The sequence below is a fragment of the Otolemur garnettii genome, unplaced genomic scaffold (assembly GCF_000181295.1).
Source record: "Otolemur garnettii isolate 467f Iridium unplaced genomic scaffold, OtoGar3 scaffold00295, whole genome shotgun sequence".
Classification (NCBI taxonomy): Eukaryota; Metazoa; Chordata; class Mammalia; order Primates; family Galagidae; genus Otolemur; species Otolemur garnettii.
Genome location: NW_003852690.1, coordinates 116,447 through 134,987, shown reverse-complemented (window position 1 = coordinate 134,987; position 18,541 = coordinate 116,447). Strand labels below are relative to the sequence as shown.

The window sequence follows — 18,541 nt, the reverse complement described above, 5'->3', positions numbered from 1 at the left end:
AAGGACACAATTCCCTTCACAGTAACTTAAAAAAAAAAAATGAATACCCAGGAATATATCTAACAAAAGAGGTGAAGGACTTATACAAAAAAAATTATGAAACCCTAAGAAAAGAAATAGCAGAAGGTATTTTTGTGTGTGTGTGTGTGTGTGTGAGACAGAGTCTCACTATGTCTTCCTTTGGTAGTGTGCCATAGCATCACAGCTCACAGCAACCTCAAACTCTTGGGCTCAAGCAATTCTCTTGCCTTAGCCTCCCAAGTAGCTGGGACAACAGGCCACAATGCCCGGGTTCAGTTGTCATTGTTGTTTAGCAGGCCCAGGCTGGGCTCAAAGCCACCACCTTTGGTGTATGTGGCTGGAGCTCTACTCACTGAGCTATGGGTGCCAAGCCATAGCAGAAAGTATTAGCAAGTGGAAAAACATACCATTCTCATGGCTGGGAAGAATCAACATTGTGAAAATGTCTATACTTCCCAAAGCAATATACAGATTCAATGCAAGCTCCATTAAAATGCCATCATCATACTTTCAAGGTTTGGAAAAAATAATTCTTCATTTTGTTTGGAACCAGAAGAAACCCCATATAGCCAAGGCAATTCTTAGTAATAAAAATAAAGCCCAGGGTATTACCTTATCAGACTTTTGGCTATACTATAAGGCCATAGTGATCAAAACAGCATGGTATTGGCACAAAAATAGAGGCATTCTTTCCTGTTTAAATCTTACCCATCCCTCAAGGCCAGTTCAATTGCCTCCCATATCCTCCATAAAGCCTTATCCATTACCCAGCCCCCGCACTTAAAATTAAGAATTCCTGGCTCGGCACCCATAGTTCAGTGGTTAGGGCACTGGCCGCATACACTGAGGCTGGTGGGTTTGAACCTGGCATGGGCCTTATAACAACAACAGAAAAAAAAATAGCCAGGCATTATGGAACTCTCCTACAGTCCCAGCTACTTGGGAGGCTGAGGCAAGAGAGTCACTTAAGCCCAAGTGTTGGAGGTTGTTGTGAGGTGTGATGCCACAGCACTCTACCAAGGGCAACACAGTGAGACGCTGTCTCAAAAAAAAAAAAAAAAAAGAATTCCTATAGCTCTTAGAGAAATGATTCACCTCTGACATTCCTCTCATCATAGTTACTCCTATACCTGTGTGCATTCCCTACCAGTCTGTAAGAGATCATGTGTGCTTCATTGATGTCTTTCCAGTACCTGCCAAGCTGCATCCTGCCCCAGCAGATAACCAGTGTTTTCAAATATAGGTTGAACATCCAAAATCCAAAAATCCAAAATCTAAGTTTTTCCAGCACCAACATGACATTCAAAGGAAATGTTCATTAAAGTATTTCAGATTTTAAACTTTTGGATTAGGGATGCTCAACAAGTACATATAAAGCAAATATTCCAAAATCTGGAAAAGTTGGCCAGGCTCAGTGCTCACACCTGTAATCCTAGCACTCTGGGTGGATTGCATGAGCTCAGGAGTTCAAGACTTGCCTGAGCAAGAGCTAGACCCCAACCCCATCTCTAAAAATAGCCAGGCATTGTAGCAGGCGCCTGTAGTCCCAGCTTCTCGGGAGGCTGAGGTGAGAGAATTCCTTGAGCCCAGGAGTTTGAGGTTGCTGTAAGCTGTGATGCCTAGCACTTTACTTAGGGTGATAAAGTCAGACTCTATCTCAAAAAAAAAAAAAAAAAATCCAGAATCTAAAATACTTCTGTTCCCAGGGATTTCAGCTAACGGATACTTAACCTATAATACCTAAAGCATAGGCTCGGCGCCTATAGCTCAACCGGCTAAGGCGCCAGCCACGTACACCTAAGGTGGCGGGTTCGAATCCCCAGCCCGGACCCGCCAAACAACAATGATGGCTGCAACCAAAAAATAGCCGGGCGTTGTGGCGGGCGCCTGTGGTCCCAGCTACTTGGGAGGCAGAGGCAGGAGACTCGCTTGAGCCCAGGAGTTGGAGGTTGCTGTGAGCGTGATGCCATGGCACTTTGCCCAGGGGGATAGCTTGAGGCTCTGTCTCAAAAAAAAAAAAAATACCTAAAGCATAATACTTGCTATCAGGCTGTCCCCTGAAAGATAATGGCAGTCTTGGAATACCTTATGCCTCTTTCTACCTTCTTACACACAGTTAGATGTGTTTGTCTTTGTTTGACAAATATTGAGAAAAAAATATATATTTTTTGGAGACAGAGTCTTACTATGTCACCTTTTGTTTTGTTTTGTTTTGTTGGTTGGCAGCTATATTTTATTTTATTTTTATTAAGTCTTTTATACATAGATCATAAATACATTTATGCCATTATAGTATTCAATGTGATGATTATTTCTACAAATTGGAATGTTTACATCCTATTAAACAACATAGCCTTTACCACTTTTGCCCAGAGTGCTGTGGCATCACAGCTCACAGAAATCTCAAATTCTTGGGCTTAAGTGATTCTCTTGTCTCAGCCCCCTCAAGTAGCTGGGACTACAGGCACCTGCCACAACACCGGGCTGTATTTGTTGTTGTCATTGTTGCTTAGTAGGCCCCAGCTGGGTTTGAACCCGCCACCTCGGTGCATGTGGCCAGCGCCCTAACCACTGAGCTACGGGCTCCAAGCCACTTCTAAGTTCTTTTTGAAGCAGAGTCTTACTACGTTGCCCTTGGTAGAGTGCTGTGGCATCACAGCTCACGGCAACCTCAAACTCTTGGGCTAAAGCGATTCTCTTGCCTCATCCTCTCAAGTAGCTTGGACTACAGGCACCCACCACACCATCTGGCTATTTTGTTGTTGTTGTTGTTGTACTTGTTATTGTTGTTTAGCTGGCCCAAGCCAGGTTTGAACCCACCAGCCTCAGTGTATGTGGCTGGTGCTGTAACCACTGTGCTTCAGGCACCAAGCTCACTTCTAATTTCTTTTTTTTTTTTTTTTGAGACAGGGCCTCAAGCTGTCCCCCTGGGTAAAGTGCCGTAGCATCACAGCTCACAGCAACCTCAAACTCCTGGGCTCAAGCAAGTCTCTTGCCTCAGCCTCCCAAGTAGCTAGGACCACAGGCATCTGCCACAATGCCTGGCTATTTTTTGGTTGCAGCCATCATTGTTGTTTTGGTAGGCCGGAGCTGGATTTGAACCTGCCACCTTAGGTGTATGTGGCTGGCGCCTTAGCCACCTGAGCCACAGGCACTGAGCCACTTCTAATTTCTTATTCCCTCTTCCTCTCTTCCATTTTTAAGTCACTTTTACTTGGGATCCTTCTCTTCTTGATCTCTCTTCCCTACTTTCTGGCTTCAGGGTTTTTGGATACAGGGTAAACTCTTCAGAATTCACCTTCACATTTGTAAAGAAATCCAGTTTTACTACTGCCCACTACATTCATAACTCTGTTTCTTTGTGCAGTTGATAAAGCACAAGAACAATAATAGTAGTAGTATTTAATAATAACATTTAATAATAACATTTCTGAGGCATTTACAATGAGCCAGGAACTGTTCTTCTTTTTTTTTTTTTTCTTTTAAGACAGAGTCTCACTTGGTCACCCTTGGTAGAGTGCCATGGCATCTTAGCTCACAGCAACCTCAAACTGTCAGGTTCAAGTGATCCTCTTGCCTCAGCCTCCCAAGTAGGTGGGACTACAGGTGCCTGCCACCGTGCCCAGCTATTTTTTAGAGACATGGTCTTGCTCTGGCTCAGGCTGGTCTCGAGCTGTGAGCTCAGACAATCTATCCACCTCAGCCTCCCAAATGCTGGGGTTACAGGCATGAGCCACCATTCCTGGCAAGCCAAGAACTGTTCTAAGTTCTTTACGTGAATTAACTCATTTATTGTTACAACAACCCTATAAGGTTGGTTCTGTTGTTATCCTCATTTTGCACACAAGTAAACAAAGGCACAGAACAGTTAAATCATTTGCCTAAGGTTATACAGCTAGTAAGTGGTAGAGCAAAGATTTAGGGCTTATCCCATATGACTCCAGAAATCTGTCTTTAACTACTATGCTATTGCTTCTTTATAGAGTGAAAAGCCCACTGGCCTGAAAGTCCAAAGCCATTGGTCAAGTTCACATCTGTTACTATGTTACACAGTATTAGCATTATGAGCTTAGGCAAGTCACCAACTTGTCCAAGATCATGATGTATTTTATTTTACTCTAACTAATACCACATAGTTTAGATTGGATTTTACTCCTCTGCCTTTCCTGTAATTATATCTTCTCTATTTAGTTATTATCTCCTTGAGAACAGTTACCAGACCTTATTCTTTTTTTTTTTGGACTCAGCTTGCCGCTAGGGCCTAGAATGATGCTCAGCACCCAATAGAACATGTGCATGTGTATACACACACACATACAAACACACACGCTACTGTGGATTGGCTAACAGGAAAATTACTAATTATATGATATGCAAAGGGGCTATACATATGTGTTCACAAAGCCTCTAAGTATTTTAGCTAATGAAATAAGACTTGTTAATATTGTGCATATTCTTAAATATAATTGATGTTCAAGTAAGATAACATTTTCCTGATTTATCTGATTATTTTGCTTAATAAGTTTTTTCTATGCCAATAGTTAAATGACCATTAAAACATTTCAATAATGGGCAGCACCTGTGGCTCAGTGGGTAGGGCACCAGCCCCATATACTGAGGATGGTGGGTTCAAACCCAGCCCCAGCCAAACTGCAACAAAAAAAAATAGCCAGGTGTTGTGGAGGGTGCCTGTGGTCCCAGCTACTTGGAACACCGAGGTAAGAGAATCAGCTAAGCCCAGGAGTTGGAGGTTGCTGTGAGCAGTGTGACACCATGGCACTCTACTGAGGGCATTAAATTGAGACTCTGTCTCTACAAAAACAAAAAAAAATCTCAATAATAAAACTATTGTTATGCCCTCTTCATTCACTCATTCAAACAGTTCTTGGCACAACTATGCACTGGTGTATAAGTATCGCCATCAAATAGTTCTTAAGTACCAACTCTGTGTTCAAGAGGTAAGATGAGTACCACAGGGAGGATACAGATATAGTCTAGCCAGGGCACTAGGTTTCCATTCCAGCAACTAAGAATTCACCTTTTCTGCCATCCTTAATGTCCACCTCTGCATGTAACATCTTATCTCCAATAGCCCATATCTCCCTGACCTCTTGGTCATGCTCTGGATGCTCCTAATCCTCCATCCCTGTGCCCGCTAGCAATCACCTTTGATGTGCTGCTTCCCACCAGTTCAATCCAATAACTAACAGAGCTATTATTTTTGTTTGTGTTATAAAGCCATAAGAATAATATTTACTCCCAATTTATGCCACTGTAATTTTATGTCCTTAAAATGTACCATTAATGACATATGTAATTAGCTGAATTTCCTATAAACAAAAAACGTTTTTCTGGGGAAAAGAGGACTTTTTTTTCCCCATCATGGTTGGGCCCATGTTCTTTGATGAAGTAATTGATGATATAGGAAAAGTTGAGAACTATGGTTATGGTGCAGAGCGCTAGTGCTGTGTTATTCTGGTTGTGATGAGTTCTGTTCAAAGTGTGAGTCAGGACAAGCAATGCTCTTCCTTGCTAAGGCCCACATACAGTCACAGGCACAACTTCTCCAACTAAAGACAGAGTAAAGCTCAGGGGTCTGTAAGGAAGATTGGCACTGACCTTGGGCTTGTCCTAATAGAATCAAATATAATTTTTAGGAAGAGGTAGGCTTTGAGTTAAAATGTAAGAGCTACTTGGAATGTTACCAAAAGGAAGCTGGACAGAAGTTTTCTCTCCCAACTGACTAGAAAAGAAGGAGGCTGCTTTGGCCACAGGACCATATTGCCAGCATGGCAGATGTATCACTTTAAATTGCTAAGGTCCCAGGAGATTTCACTTTACTATTCTCTTTCTTCCTCTCCACTAGCTTCTTTTCCTTCTATTCACTAAATCTTCTGATCCCCTGACTACCTTCTAAGTGTAGACCTCCCAAATTTTTTTTCCTCAGCCATGACCTCACTGCCACATACTGTCATCACATATCCAGCTACCTATAACACATTGTGACCCAGATGCCCTCTGGTTGGCTCGGCGCTCGTAGCTCAGTGAGTAGAGCGCCAGCTACATACACCAGAGCTAGAGGGTTCAAACCCAGCCCGGATCTGCCCAACAACAATGACAACTACAACCAAAAAATAGCCAGGCATTGTGGTGGGCACCTGTAGTCCCAGCTACTCAGAAGGCTGAGGCAAGAGAATAGCTTAAGCCCAAGAGTTTGAGGTTGCTGTGAAGCTGTGACGCCACGGCACTCTACCAAGGGCAACATAACTCAACCCAAACCTATTATCTTCCATTAGTTAGACTTGCTCTTCCTGCTAACTTAGCTTAGCTTTTGCCAATGGCACTGACACTCTCCCACTCACTCAGACTCAAAATCTAGTAGTGAACGTCAACTTCTCTGTGCTTTCTCTTTTCCTTCACAACCAACAACCACCAAGTCCCACTAAGTCTACCTTCATACTGTCTCTTTCCTTCCACTCCATCCTCGCACCAGATACCCTGGATCAAGCCCTTATTTCTCCTCCTGGGACTATTACAGGTACCTCTACACTGGTCACTTGGCCTCTCTGTGCTATTCCCAGTTCTCATAAGGCACAGCTGCAGTCCTGATCCTGCCCCAGTGCCTGTCACATTAAGTCCTATCTCCTGTCAAAGCTTCCTGTGCTCTCTTTTTCCAACTTTAGCCTATGTATATCACCTCCTGGTTCCCAAACGTGTCTTGTAGGCTCTTTCCTCCTCTTACTACCCACCACACCCACTCCATCTCTGCCTGTCTGCAATCACCCCATCCTTCAAGACCCTAATTCTCCCTACTGGATGTGAATCTCCTCAGAATCCCAATGACATTTTATTTCATTCATTCAACAAACATGAATGGAGCACCTACTATTTTCTAGGCCTTATACTAGAAAGTGCGGGTAATATAAAAATGAAAAAAAAAAAACAGTATTCTTCTCTTTTGTATCTCTGTTTAATGGGCCAGAAGGAAAGACATAACTAACTCTAAATCCCTATTAGGCTGCCTCTGACCTCTACCCTATGGATTCTTTCCCTCAGCCTGCAAATATACTTAAGACCCTCCCATCTTAAAACACTCACTCTGCCCTAGCCCCACCCCTGTATCAAACTCCTTTAAAAAAAGAAAAAGTAGGGGGTGGCACCTGTGGCTCAGTGGGCAGGGCACCGGCCTCATATATCGAGGGTGGCAGGTTCAAACCCGGCCCTGGCCAAACTGCAACAAAAAAAAAAGCCATGTGTTGTGGTGGGTGCTTGTAGTCCCAGCTACTCAGGAGGCTGAGGCCAGGGAGTCACCTAAGCCCAGGAGTTGGAGGTTGCTGCGAGCTGTGAAGCCACTGCACTCTACTGAGTGTGATAAAGTCAGACTCTGTCTCTACAAAAAAAAAAAAAAAAAACTGGGGAGAAGGTCTAAACTTAGAAGGTAGTCAGGGAATCAGAAGATCCAGTGAATAGAAGGAAAAGAAGCTAGTGGAGAGGAAAAAAGAGAATAGTAAAGCGTGCAGTAGTCCCCTACCTTATCTGCAGTTTCACTTTCTTCAGTTTCAGTTACCCACAGTCAACCACGGTCTGAGAATATTAAACGGAAAATTCCAAAAATAAACAATTTGTAAGTTTTAAGTTGCACACTGTTCTGAGTAACATAATGAAATCTCAAGCTGTCTTGCTCTGTTCCACCTGGGACATGAATCATCCCTTTGTCCATAGTCTCCCCACCCGTTAGTCACTTTGTAGCCATCTCAGTTATCAGACTGACTGTCATGGTATCACAGTACTTATGTTCCAGTTACCCTTATTTTACTTAATAATGGCCCCAAAGCATAATAGTAGTGATGTGGCAATTCAGATATGCTGAAGAGAAACTATAAAGTACTTCCTTTAGTTGACAAGCTGAAAGTTTTCATCTTAGTAAGGAAAGAAAAAAAATGTATAATGAGATTGCTAAAATCTACTGTAAAAACGAATCTTCTGAACCAGGTACAGTGGTGCACACTTGTAGTCCCAACTACCTGGAGGCTGAGGCAGAAGGATGGTTTGAGCTCAGGAGTTCAAGGTTACAATGAGCTATGATGATGCCACTATATTCTAGCCTGGGCAACAGAGCAAGACCCCATCTCTATAAAGAAAAATTTTTAATTAAAAAAAGAACATGGCTGAGCACAGTGGCTCACACCTGTAATCCTTGCACTCAGGGAGGCCAAGGTGGGAGGATCCCTTGAGCTTAGGAGGTAGAGACCAGCCTGAGTAAGAGTGAGACCCTATCTCTACTAAACATAGACAAATTAGCCAGAGATGGTGGCAAAAGCCTATAGTCCTAGCTACTTGGGAGGCTGAGGCAGGAAGACTGTTTGAACCTAGGATTTTGAGGTTGCTGTGAACTAAGCTGAGGCCACAGCACTCTAGCCTGGGTGACAGAGTGAGACTCTGTCTCAGAACAAAAAAGTATGTACAGCTAGAAAAATTCTGATATCTGCACATTAAAATTTTTTTAATGTATCTGTGAAATCACAAAGAAGGATAAAGAAATTTGGCTCAGTGCCTGTGGCTCAAGTGGCTAAGACACGAGGCACATACACCTAAGGTGGCAGGTTCGAGTCCAGCCTGGGCCCGGCAAACAACGACGGCTGCAACCAAAAAATAGCCGGGCATTGTGGCGGATGCCTGTGGTCCCAGCTACTTGGGGGGCTGAGGCAGGAGACTCACCTGAGCCCAGGAGTTGGAGGTTGCTGTGAGCTGTGATGGCATGGCACTCTACCCAGAGGGACAACTTGCGGCTCTGTCTCAAAAAAAAAAAAAAAAGAAAGAAAAGAAATTTGTGCTGTTTGCTGTTGCAGCTAAGACTGCAAAAGTTATGGCCACAGTGCATGGAAGTGCTTTAGTTAAGAAGAAAATGGCAGACAGGTACCGTGGCTCATACCTATAATCCTAGCACTCTGGGAGACCAAGGTGAGAGGATTGCTTGAGCTCAAGAGTTTGTGGCTAGGAAGATCAAGAGTGAGACTCTGTCTCTACAAAAAATAGAAAAAAGTTAGTCAGGTGTAGTGGCCTGCTCCTATAGTCCCAGCTACTTGGGAGGCAGGATGATCACTTGAGCCCAGGAGTGTGAGGCTGCAGTGAGTTGTGATGACAGAGCAAAGTTCTATTTCTCAAAAAAAATTTTACAAAAAGGAAATACACAGCTGACCTGTTCATTCCCTCATTTAAAAGTTCACAATTTCTCCCCCAGGCTTCCACTCATTTATTCCACAAATATTTGCCACCACCTAGCTGCACTGTTTTGTACTCATGGAGCTTCTAGTCTAAGATAAGTCCCAATGCTTTAGCAGAGCCTACCATGAAACACATGTCTGCCTCCACCTTTGTGTCCTCCTTGTACCCTGCTTCCTAGCCATATTTAATTCGCTTTGGTGCCTAAAATGTGCTGTGCTATTTCATACTCCTTGACTTTGCCCAGGCTCTTGTTGGGAATCCCTCCTTCCAGCCCTCCACAGTCCCTTCCTCTTTTGAGCTCCAGAATGAGCTGAGTTCAAATCTCAGCTCTGCATGTACCAGCTTTGTGACTTCTGTCAAGTTATCTGACTGTTCTGTACTTCAGATCTTCTTCTTCTTCTAATGGAAGCAACAATGGTACTTACCATATGGGTTAGTTATGAGAATAAAGTTAGTCCATGGAAAGTGCTTGCATACATTAGGTACCTTGTAATAGCCTTGTAATAAATGTTAGCTATTATTACTTTTATTTATATTATTATTATTATTATACCACTCATCACACTGCTCTATAATAATCCTTCCTATTAAATATGTTTTATTATCTTTGTACACCAATAACTAACCTAGTCAGGCACATAGTAGGTACTCACTAAGTAATAAGTCAAGGATTAAAGGATTGGCTTGGCTGATTCAGATTTATGGCTTGGTTTCCTATGACCAAACATAATTATGGAGAAATAACAGCAACCTTGAGGTGTCTTCTGAATACCAAATATATAATTGTATACCATTTTCACTATGTGAGCAAGAGCTGGAGAGGAATGAGCAAGAAAGGAGTGTTGCGTTAGGCTGAATGGAGCTAGAGCTGAGCTATTTATACTTCTTTATTCACTGGCTCTTGGGTCAAGTAGGGACTGGCTACCCTGAAGTAGCCATAACCTTCCACTCCCATCACTCTGACCCATCTCCTAATTTCCATTTGCTCCCTTCTTAGGACTACGGTCCCCTCAAAAGTATATAAACTGAAACCCAGAAAGAAAAAGGAGTGCTGAGGGGTAAAGGGGAAGGGGTGGAGAAGGGTGAGCACCTCCCTCCTTCCTTTTCTAAGATCAAAGCCAACGTTTTCCCTTGAAGGTCGGCTGGCCTCTTTCATCCTTTGCTCCACCTGTCTGGGAATGGGATTGCTGTTGCCCATTTCCTTTCCTCTTTGGTGCTGGAGGGCAGTTTCAGGGTGGGGCCTTGAGTTATTTCTAGTGCTGGCCAAATCCCTCCACCCCCAACATCTCTTTTGCGTTATGCGATCATATTTCCTTTCCACCTCACCAGTCAGTAGCAAGTGGCAAGGCTGTAGGACAGGAAACAGAGAAGTCAGTTTCTCCACAGGCTCTAGGCTGTACTAATGGCTTTAGCAAGTGGGAAGAGGGACACTGGAGCTGCTGGACTTGATTTGGCAGCATTAGGAATGTTGAGAAGCACTGGCATAAGCCATCTCCCCATAAAATTACTCCCATGGATTACACAAAGGCACTGTTAGAATCCCTAGAAATTGTTCCACAACATCTCCCACGGTACCAGATGTACATCCAGACTCTTAACAAAGATAATTTAGTAACAATGGCAATAACCCTGGATTATTTTTAAAAAGCTCTTTAAATAGCACCAAAGTCACGACACATATCAATATCCCTTTTTTCATGCCCTCTGTACCACTTTTTTTCATGGAATTTGCATTTCCCTGATTTACTTACTCCCTAACAATATCAGTATTGAAAGTACATAATGTTAAGAACCATATGCTCCCTCTTCAGAGAGTGTGCACAAATACTATTTCTGTTAAAAACTAAACAGAAACAGTAGCTTTACATATTTCCCATTCAAAGACTTACCCCAATTGAATGATTCCCTTTGTCATGGAGTGTTTTTCCCCAAGTGGGCCCTACCAGAGAAGCTGAATCAGATATTGTGACTTACCAGAGGTCACAAGCAGTCATCTAAAGAGCTAGAAACAGAATCCAGAAAACTTTATTTTGATTCCCTGAATTTAAAAACAAATAAACTCTACTGCAGACAAAGGAAAACTAAAGTAAGGTAGCTAGACTTGTTTGCCATTCCTGGGCCAGGGAATTCAAAGCAATCAAAACTAACAAGGAGGGGCGGCGCCTGTGGCTCAATGGGCAGGGCGCCGGCCCCATATATTGAGGGTGGTGGGTTCGAGCCTGGCCCTGACCAAACTGCAACAAAAAAATAGCCGGGTGTTGTGGTGGGCGCCTGTAGTCCCAGCTACTCAGGAGGCTGAGGCAAGGGAATCGCCTAAGCCCTGGAGTTGGAAGTTGCTGTGAGCTGTGTGACACCACGGCACTCTACTGAGGGCGACAAAGTGAGACTCTGTCTCTACAAAAAAAAAAAATGTATAACAAGCAGCTGCCATGGCCTGTGATAACCAAGAATATGAGTAAGATGCCTGCCCTCAGGGAACTGATAATCTAGTGGGCCCTGGGGGAAGGTAGATCATTCTGCTGTCCAATGCAGAATGTGCTTGTAAACACCTAAAGGACCCCAGAAGAGGTTTCGTCCGTCGTTATAGCCCCCACTGCAACAAGCACACTTACCTACATGTGACTTGCAGGGAAGCACTGACTATTTGAACAAGAGCCCTGAGCAAGTACCCTCCAGAATGCTCTGGGGGGCTCGGCACTCATAGCACAGTGGTTAGCCCGGCAACATACACTCGGGCTGGCAGGTTCGAACACAGCCTGGGCCTGCTAAACAATAATGACGACAACAACAAAAATAGCCAAGTGTTGTGGCAGGCACCTGTAGTCCTAGCTACTTGGGAGGCTGAGGCAAGAGAATCGCTTAAGGGCAGCACCTATTGCTCAGTGAGTAGGGCACTGGCCCCATATACCGAGGGTGGCCAGTTCAAACCTGGCTCTGGCCAAACTGTAACAAAAAAATAGCCAGGCATTGTGGCGGACACCGGTAGTCTCAGCCACTTGGGGAGGCTGAGGCAAGAGAATTGCCTAAGCCCAAGAGCTGAGGTTGCTGTGAGCTGTGATACTATGGCACTCTACTGAGGGCAACAAAGTGAGATTCTGTCTCTTAAAAAAAAAAATCGCTTAAGCCCAAGAGTTTGAAGTTGCTGTGAGCTGTGATGCCATGGTACTCTACCAAGGGTGACATAGTGAGACTCTGTCTCAAAAAAAGAAAAGAATGTTCTCAGGGTTGGTAAAGAATGAGGGACAGCTTTATGAAGAAGGTTATGTTTGACCTGTGCCTGGAAGGACGGGGAGGTTTTTTAGTAGACAGCAGGGGTTGGGAAAGGGCCTTTGCAGGCTCCCAGAAAGAACAATGGCACAGATCCTAAAAAAAGACAAAGCATGATGTGATTTAGAAGAGAACTGAGCTGTCTAATGTGGCCAGAGAACAGGACAGCAGTAAGAGTTAAGGTCGGAGAGAAAAGCTGTGGCCTGAGCAGAGAGACCCTCAAACAGCAAGCTAAAAAGTTTCACAGTGGTCACTGAAAGTCTGAATAAGGGGCGTGATACCACCAAGGCCCAACTTCCTGCTATACCACCTGCTCTGCCCAAGTAGGCCTCCTTTGCCTTGTCCATAGTGGTGAGTCTCTTTTGATTGTCCTGTTTGTATGTGTTTAGATTGGAGGTTTTATGTGGTTTGGTTTGTTTTTTGGCCTTTCCCTTTTCCTTACAGTTTTTCACAGCATATGGTCCTGATTATGTGCTGGAAATCACGCCAAGCTGCCGGCCAGACCGCAATGAGCCCCACCGAATCCAGAAAATCCTCAACTACATCAAAGGTGAGCTCCACTCCTCAAGGCCTGCCCTCCTGGTTCTACTCAGTTTGTGGTGACCCATCATTGGAGGTATCCTCAAATACCGTTTGTCTTTTGGTGGCTTATTGTTTCACTGACTTGGGAGGGAAATCTCTTCTTGGCCTTACAGCTTGTTGTTGGAATTCTACATTGGCCACTGTGCTTGGGATTGTCCTTTGGCTGGCTAATATCATCTTTAGAAGGACAAAAAGTTCAACTTCAGGTACCTCCAGAGAAAAACTAGTTCTAAAGTATATCTTTGGGACCCTTTTTCTTTCAAAAGGCCAACAATAAAACCCTCTTTAAAATGAGGAAAATTCAAGTTGATTCAGATTTGAGGGGACTGCACACATCTTGTTCCAGTATGTATAGTTCCTTGGTCCAATGGGGCCTTGACAGACTGAAACTACAGCAAGTAGTCAGGGATCCTGATGCCCTGGGAGTAGGCTTCTTGGTGTCACCCAGAACACTGGAGACAGGGCTGCTGCCCTATCCTCCTTCCCTTCCCTAAGCATCCCCTAGAATCATTCCAGACTCAGAGTAGGGGAAATGACAATTGCAAGTACATTGCCCTCCTGATCCCACTGTCCACTGGCTATTTGGGTTTATTGCCTGCAGTTTTCCAGTAGAGCTCCACTTCCACCCCCAACTGCAGCTTCACAACTCAGTTCATCCACTATTCATGTTAAATCTTCTAGGCACCCATATTCCTGTTAGAATTATGTGTGTATGTGTGTGTGTGTGTGTTGGATCCTAATTATTTGCCAGAGTTAAGAAGTCAAGGGTATCACATTGCCCATCTTGGAGAGTGAAATCCCCATGTGTATTCATAAAATGACCACGATAGCACCAGTTCTCCTACCTTCAACTCCTCTATTAGAATATAATCCAGGCTTGGCCCCTGTGGCTCAAGCAGCTAAGGCGCCAGCCACATACACCTAAGGTGGTGGGTTTGAGTCCAGTCCAGGCCCGCCAAACAATAATGACAGCTGCAACCAAAAAATAGCCGGGTGTTGTGGCAGGTACCTGTGGTCCCAACTACTTGGGAGGCTGAGGCAGGAGAATCGCTTGAGCTCAGGAATTAGAGGTTGCTGTGAGCTATGATGCCACAGCACTCTACCCAGGGGGGTAGCTTGAGGCTCTGTCTTAAAAAATATATATATAATCCAACTTGAAGGGAGGCCTGTTCTATCCTGTAGTTAGTCTGAGGGCCTTTGCTGAGGGTTATTTAAGAACCCTATCTTCTAGCAGAGCCCAGTTTATAACAATAGCAAAAAGGCCAGGCACAGTGGCTCACACCTATAATTCTAGGACTCTGGGAGGCCAAGGCAGGTGGATTACCTGACCTCACGGGTTCGAGACCAGCCTGAGCAAGAGGGAGATCCTGTCTCTAAAAATAGCTGGGCGTTGTGGCAGGCTCCTATAGTCCTAGCTACTTGGGAGGCTGAGGCAAGAGAATCACTTAAGCCCAAGAGTTTGAGGTTGCTGTGAGCTGTGATGCCACGGCTCTCTACCCAGGGCTACAAAGTAAGACTCTGTCTCAAAAAAAAAAATTCCTGGTAGAGCACAGACAAAGCAATAGAAACAAAGAAACTAAACAAGCCTCTGCAGCTGCTTGCTCACACCTCATGTGCCGATATGTATACCCTTGCTTCCCTGCACACATGCCCAGGCACATAGCTCCAGAGAATGGTGACATCTCACTATTGAGGAAATAGAAGTGATAAGAAAGAAAAGATATAAGGAAGGTAATACAAATGGAAGAAAGAAATAGAAAGGAAATTAGAAAACTAGGAATGGTAAGAAGCCTAAAAGAGGAATAAGTCAAAAAGAGATTTGAGCAGAAAGGCTAGGTTGAGGGTTAGTGGAAAAAAAATAGATATCAAAGGCATGGAACTTAGCCAGGTGTGGTGGCTCATGCCTGCAATCCTAGCACTCTGGGAGGCTGAGGCTAGTGGATAGCTTGAGCTCATGAGCTTGAGATCAGCCTGAGCAAAAGCAAGACCCCATCTCTACTAAAAATAGAAAAACTGAAGCAAGAGGATCACTTGAGCCCAAGAGTTGTGAGCTATGACGCCACAATACTCTACCAATGGTGATAAAGTGAGACTCTGTCTCAAAACACACACACACACGCACAAGGCAGGCTGGACGCAGTGGCTCACACCTATAATCCTAGCACTCTGGTAGGACAAGGCGGGTGGATTGCCTGGGCTCACGGGTTCAACACCAGCCTGAGCCAGAGCAAAACCTCATCTCTAAAAATAGCTGGGCAGGGGTGGCACCTGTGGCTCAAAATGGTAGGGCGCCAGCCCCATATGCCAGAGGTGACAGGTTCAAACCCAGCCCTGGCCAAAAAAAAAAAGATGTAAAATCTCTATTTGGGCGGTGCCTGTGGCTCAAAGGAGTACGGTGCTGGCCCCATGTATCAGAGGTAGTGGGTTCAAACTCAGCCCTGGCCAAAAAAGAAAAAAACCTCTTCCAATCCCATTATGTTCAGGTTAAAATTAGCCAGGCATTGTGGCAGGGGCCTGTAGTTCAGTTATTTGGGAAGTTGAAGCAAGAGAATAGCTTGAGCCCAGGAGTTTGAGGTTGCTGTGAGCTATTATGCCATGGCACTCTACTAAGGGTGACAAAGTGAGATGCTATCTCTAAGTAAATAAATAAAATAAAATAGGGAGGCATGGAACTTATATGAAAATCAAGCTTTTGAACATATTAAAAATGGAAGACATAGCTTAGCAGCATTTTGTCTGAGGTAGGGAATTGAGTCAACACAGAGCTCAGTATGAGTCACCAGGGCAAAGTGGCCTCCAGAGATGCTGAAGCAGTATGTGCACATCAGCCTTAATTTAAAAAGGCTCTACACAAATAGGAGCATGTCCCTGGAGGTCAGTTGAGCTGGGGAGCAGACTGGAGCCCAGGCTTCAAGAGGTATGGTTGGAGGAGCTAGGGCCTTGGGAAGAGAAGAATACTTGGGGGCTATGGTCTCTGCTTCATATCCCTGAGAGGCCATCCTGGAACAGAGGGCATAGAAAGGGTCTATGTGTCATGAGGCATAAAGCTGGACACATGCATAGATATAATATGCATAAAAAGGCAGATTTTTATTCAATAGAGAAAAAATACATTTTCTAACAATAGAGCTTTCCAAAGTAGAACTGACTGCCCAAAAAGGAATGAACCTCTGTCACTAGTGATATAAAAGTAGAAGCTAGACCAGCAGTTCTCAACCTGTCAGTCACAACCCCTTTGGACTGTATTAAAGGTTCACAGAATTAGGAAGCTTGAGAACAAGTAGGCTAGATAATCTTAGGGCTGTCATATTATAGAGGGGGTCCTGCTTTGGGGAAGCACAACTGGACTAAATTATTGTTAAGGATCCTTTCAATCCTAAGATTCTAGGATGCTGTATGTTACAATGAGAAAATGGGGGGGGGGATAAAAGGAATATGGTGACAGTGCAGGAATTGGTAGATGAGTCACAGATGTTGGGTGGAAGGAGGTAAGGCTGTGTGTAGGAAAGAATTAATGGGAAAAATAAAAGAAACTAAATGGCTAAGAGTGGGTGAGGAGAAGCCAGAAAGGGCAGATAGCAATTAGAGTGGCTATAGAATACTAAGAACATTCAGATTTTCCATTTAGCCGTCTCTTTCACATTGACAAAGTCTTGTGTTCTAGCTGTGCAGATTAGCAGAGCACATGAGCTCAGAACCGAAAAGAAATTTAGCTAAAACCTAAAAGAAATGAGGCGAGAAAGAAGTCTAAATGTTGCTAAAAATGGCCAGACTAACCTGCTATACTGATTTTGTGCCCCTCCAGCCTGGTGACGCATACTGCCATCAGATAGTGTGTTGCCATGACAATGGTCAGTGTGGAAAGGCTGCTGGGTTTTCTGAATTCTGAAAGATTTTCCTGAATCTATCTACAAGACTGTCATTTGTTCTTGCACATAAAAACCTCAGTGAAGCTGGCCATTTCTCACTGAGCCTCCCCTCCCTCTGTCCGTACCCCATTAAAAGCACAGAGGAGGGCACAGATTGATTTGGGGAGCTGACATGGCGATGAGGGAGTGGATGGATTAAGCTCCTCTTTATGCAAGGGAGTTTAGCCAGCATGTCTAGTTGAATTTGTTCAGCCTTTGAGCTTAGGCTTTTTCTTTTTCATCACATCCCTTAAATGTACAAAAGATGCGATTTTAGCCTATTGCAAATCAAACCTGAGAAAGATCAGTCATATAGAGATGCATTCCCCATGCCACAAGATGACTGAAAGGACAGGCAAATTTAGACCTCATCTTGGGCGATGCCTGTGGCTCAAAAAAAGGGGTAGGGTGCCAGCCCCATATGCCAGAGGTGGTGGGTTCAAACCCAGCCCCGGCCAAAAAAAAAAAAATTAGACCTCATCTCATCCCATCCTTACTTCCCATTAGTCTTTATGAGAGGGGAAAAAAAGACAAAAATCAAACCATGGAGAATCCGTTCAAGCTGTTAGCTTCATACAAAGAAAAGCTTTTCTCATGCCAATGAGCTATCTTGAAGGTATGTGTCATTGTTCACAAGGAAGTATGGGTTAGATAGCTGGGCTCAGCTCAGATCATGATTACTACTATAAAATCATCCTCGCACTGTCTTCATATGCTCAGAGTTGGTTGCCATTCCTTTAGTTAACATACTATAGAAGAATTGGCTCACAATGAGCCTTCCAGAGTTTGAATAGTACTGATATGATTAATCCCTAGAGGGTGCTAGCTCCCAAGCATGGCTAGCTATTCATGGAGTAACTGGGGGAGAGGTAGAAGGTCTTCTAGTCTCTGGTACTAAGGACATCTGAATCAAGTAAGGGTCCCTAGGGGACTGCAAGCTCTACATTCCAGCCCAGACCTAACCCTCTGCACAGTGGGGGGGAAAGGAGGGGGAAGTTGTGCATTTGTGAGTATGTGTTAGAATTGTAACTGGAAGTTTCAACACTTGCTCTGGGTTCCCTCAAGTTTGCCCAAGAGAGAAAAAGAAGCCAATGTGGTTGACAGGGAAGGAGGAGAGGAGGAAGAGACGGAGGGGGAGGACACAAGAGGAAAAACAAAGACCTTGAGCACATCTACCCTTTCTGACCCTTAAAGAAGAGGTTGTCTTGGCAACCTCTCCAAGATAGGGATGGGGAGATGGGCCAACAAACTGATAGATGCAGGTGTGGGTAGAGACAACACAGATGACATAATAATAGCTACTATTTAGCTTACAGATAGGGAAACTGAGGCTCAGAGGGATAAATGACTTGGAAAAGGCCATCTTGGCTCGGCGCCTGTGGCTCAAGTGGCTAAGGCGCCAGCCACATACACCTAAGGTGGCAGGTTCGAATCCAGCCTAGGCCGCCAAACAACAATGATGGCTGCAACCAAAAAATAGCCGGGTGTTGTGGTGGGCACCTGTGGTCCCAGCTACTTGGGAGGCTGAGGCAGGAGAC

At 44.3% G+C, this 18,541-nt stretch overlaps 1 protein-coding gene across 3 annotated transcripts in view; it reads left to right on the top strand.

Moving 5' to 3' along the window:
- The window catches only part of HDAC8 (histone deacetylase 8), a 315,525-nt gene that overhangs the window by 269,076 nt on the left and 27,908 nt on the right, over positions 1-18,541 (top strand). For 2 of the 3 annotated variants that reach the window (XM_023508952.1, XM_023508951.1), the window contains one exon: positions 12,958-13,177. In XM_023508952.1, the coding sequence (XP_023364720.1) occupies positions 12,958-13,116 (159 nt within the window). In that variant the 3' untranslated portion in view covers positions 13,117-13,177. Of the gene's footprint in view, positions 1-12,957; positions 13,178-18,541 lie in introns of those variants that run through there. The other variant, XM_003803351.1, reaches the window with a different exon arrangement.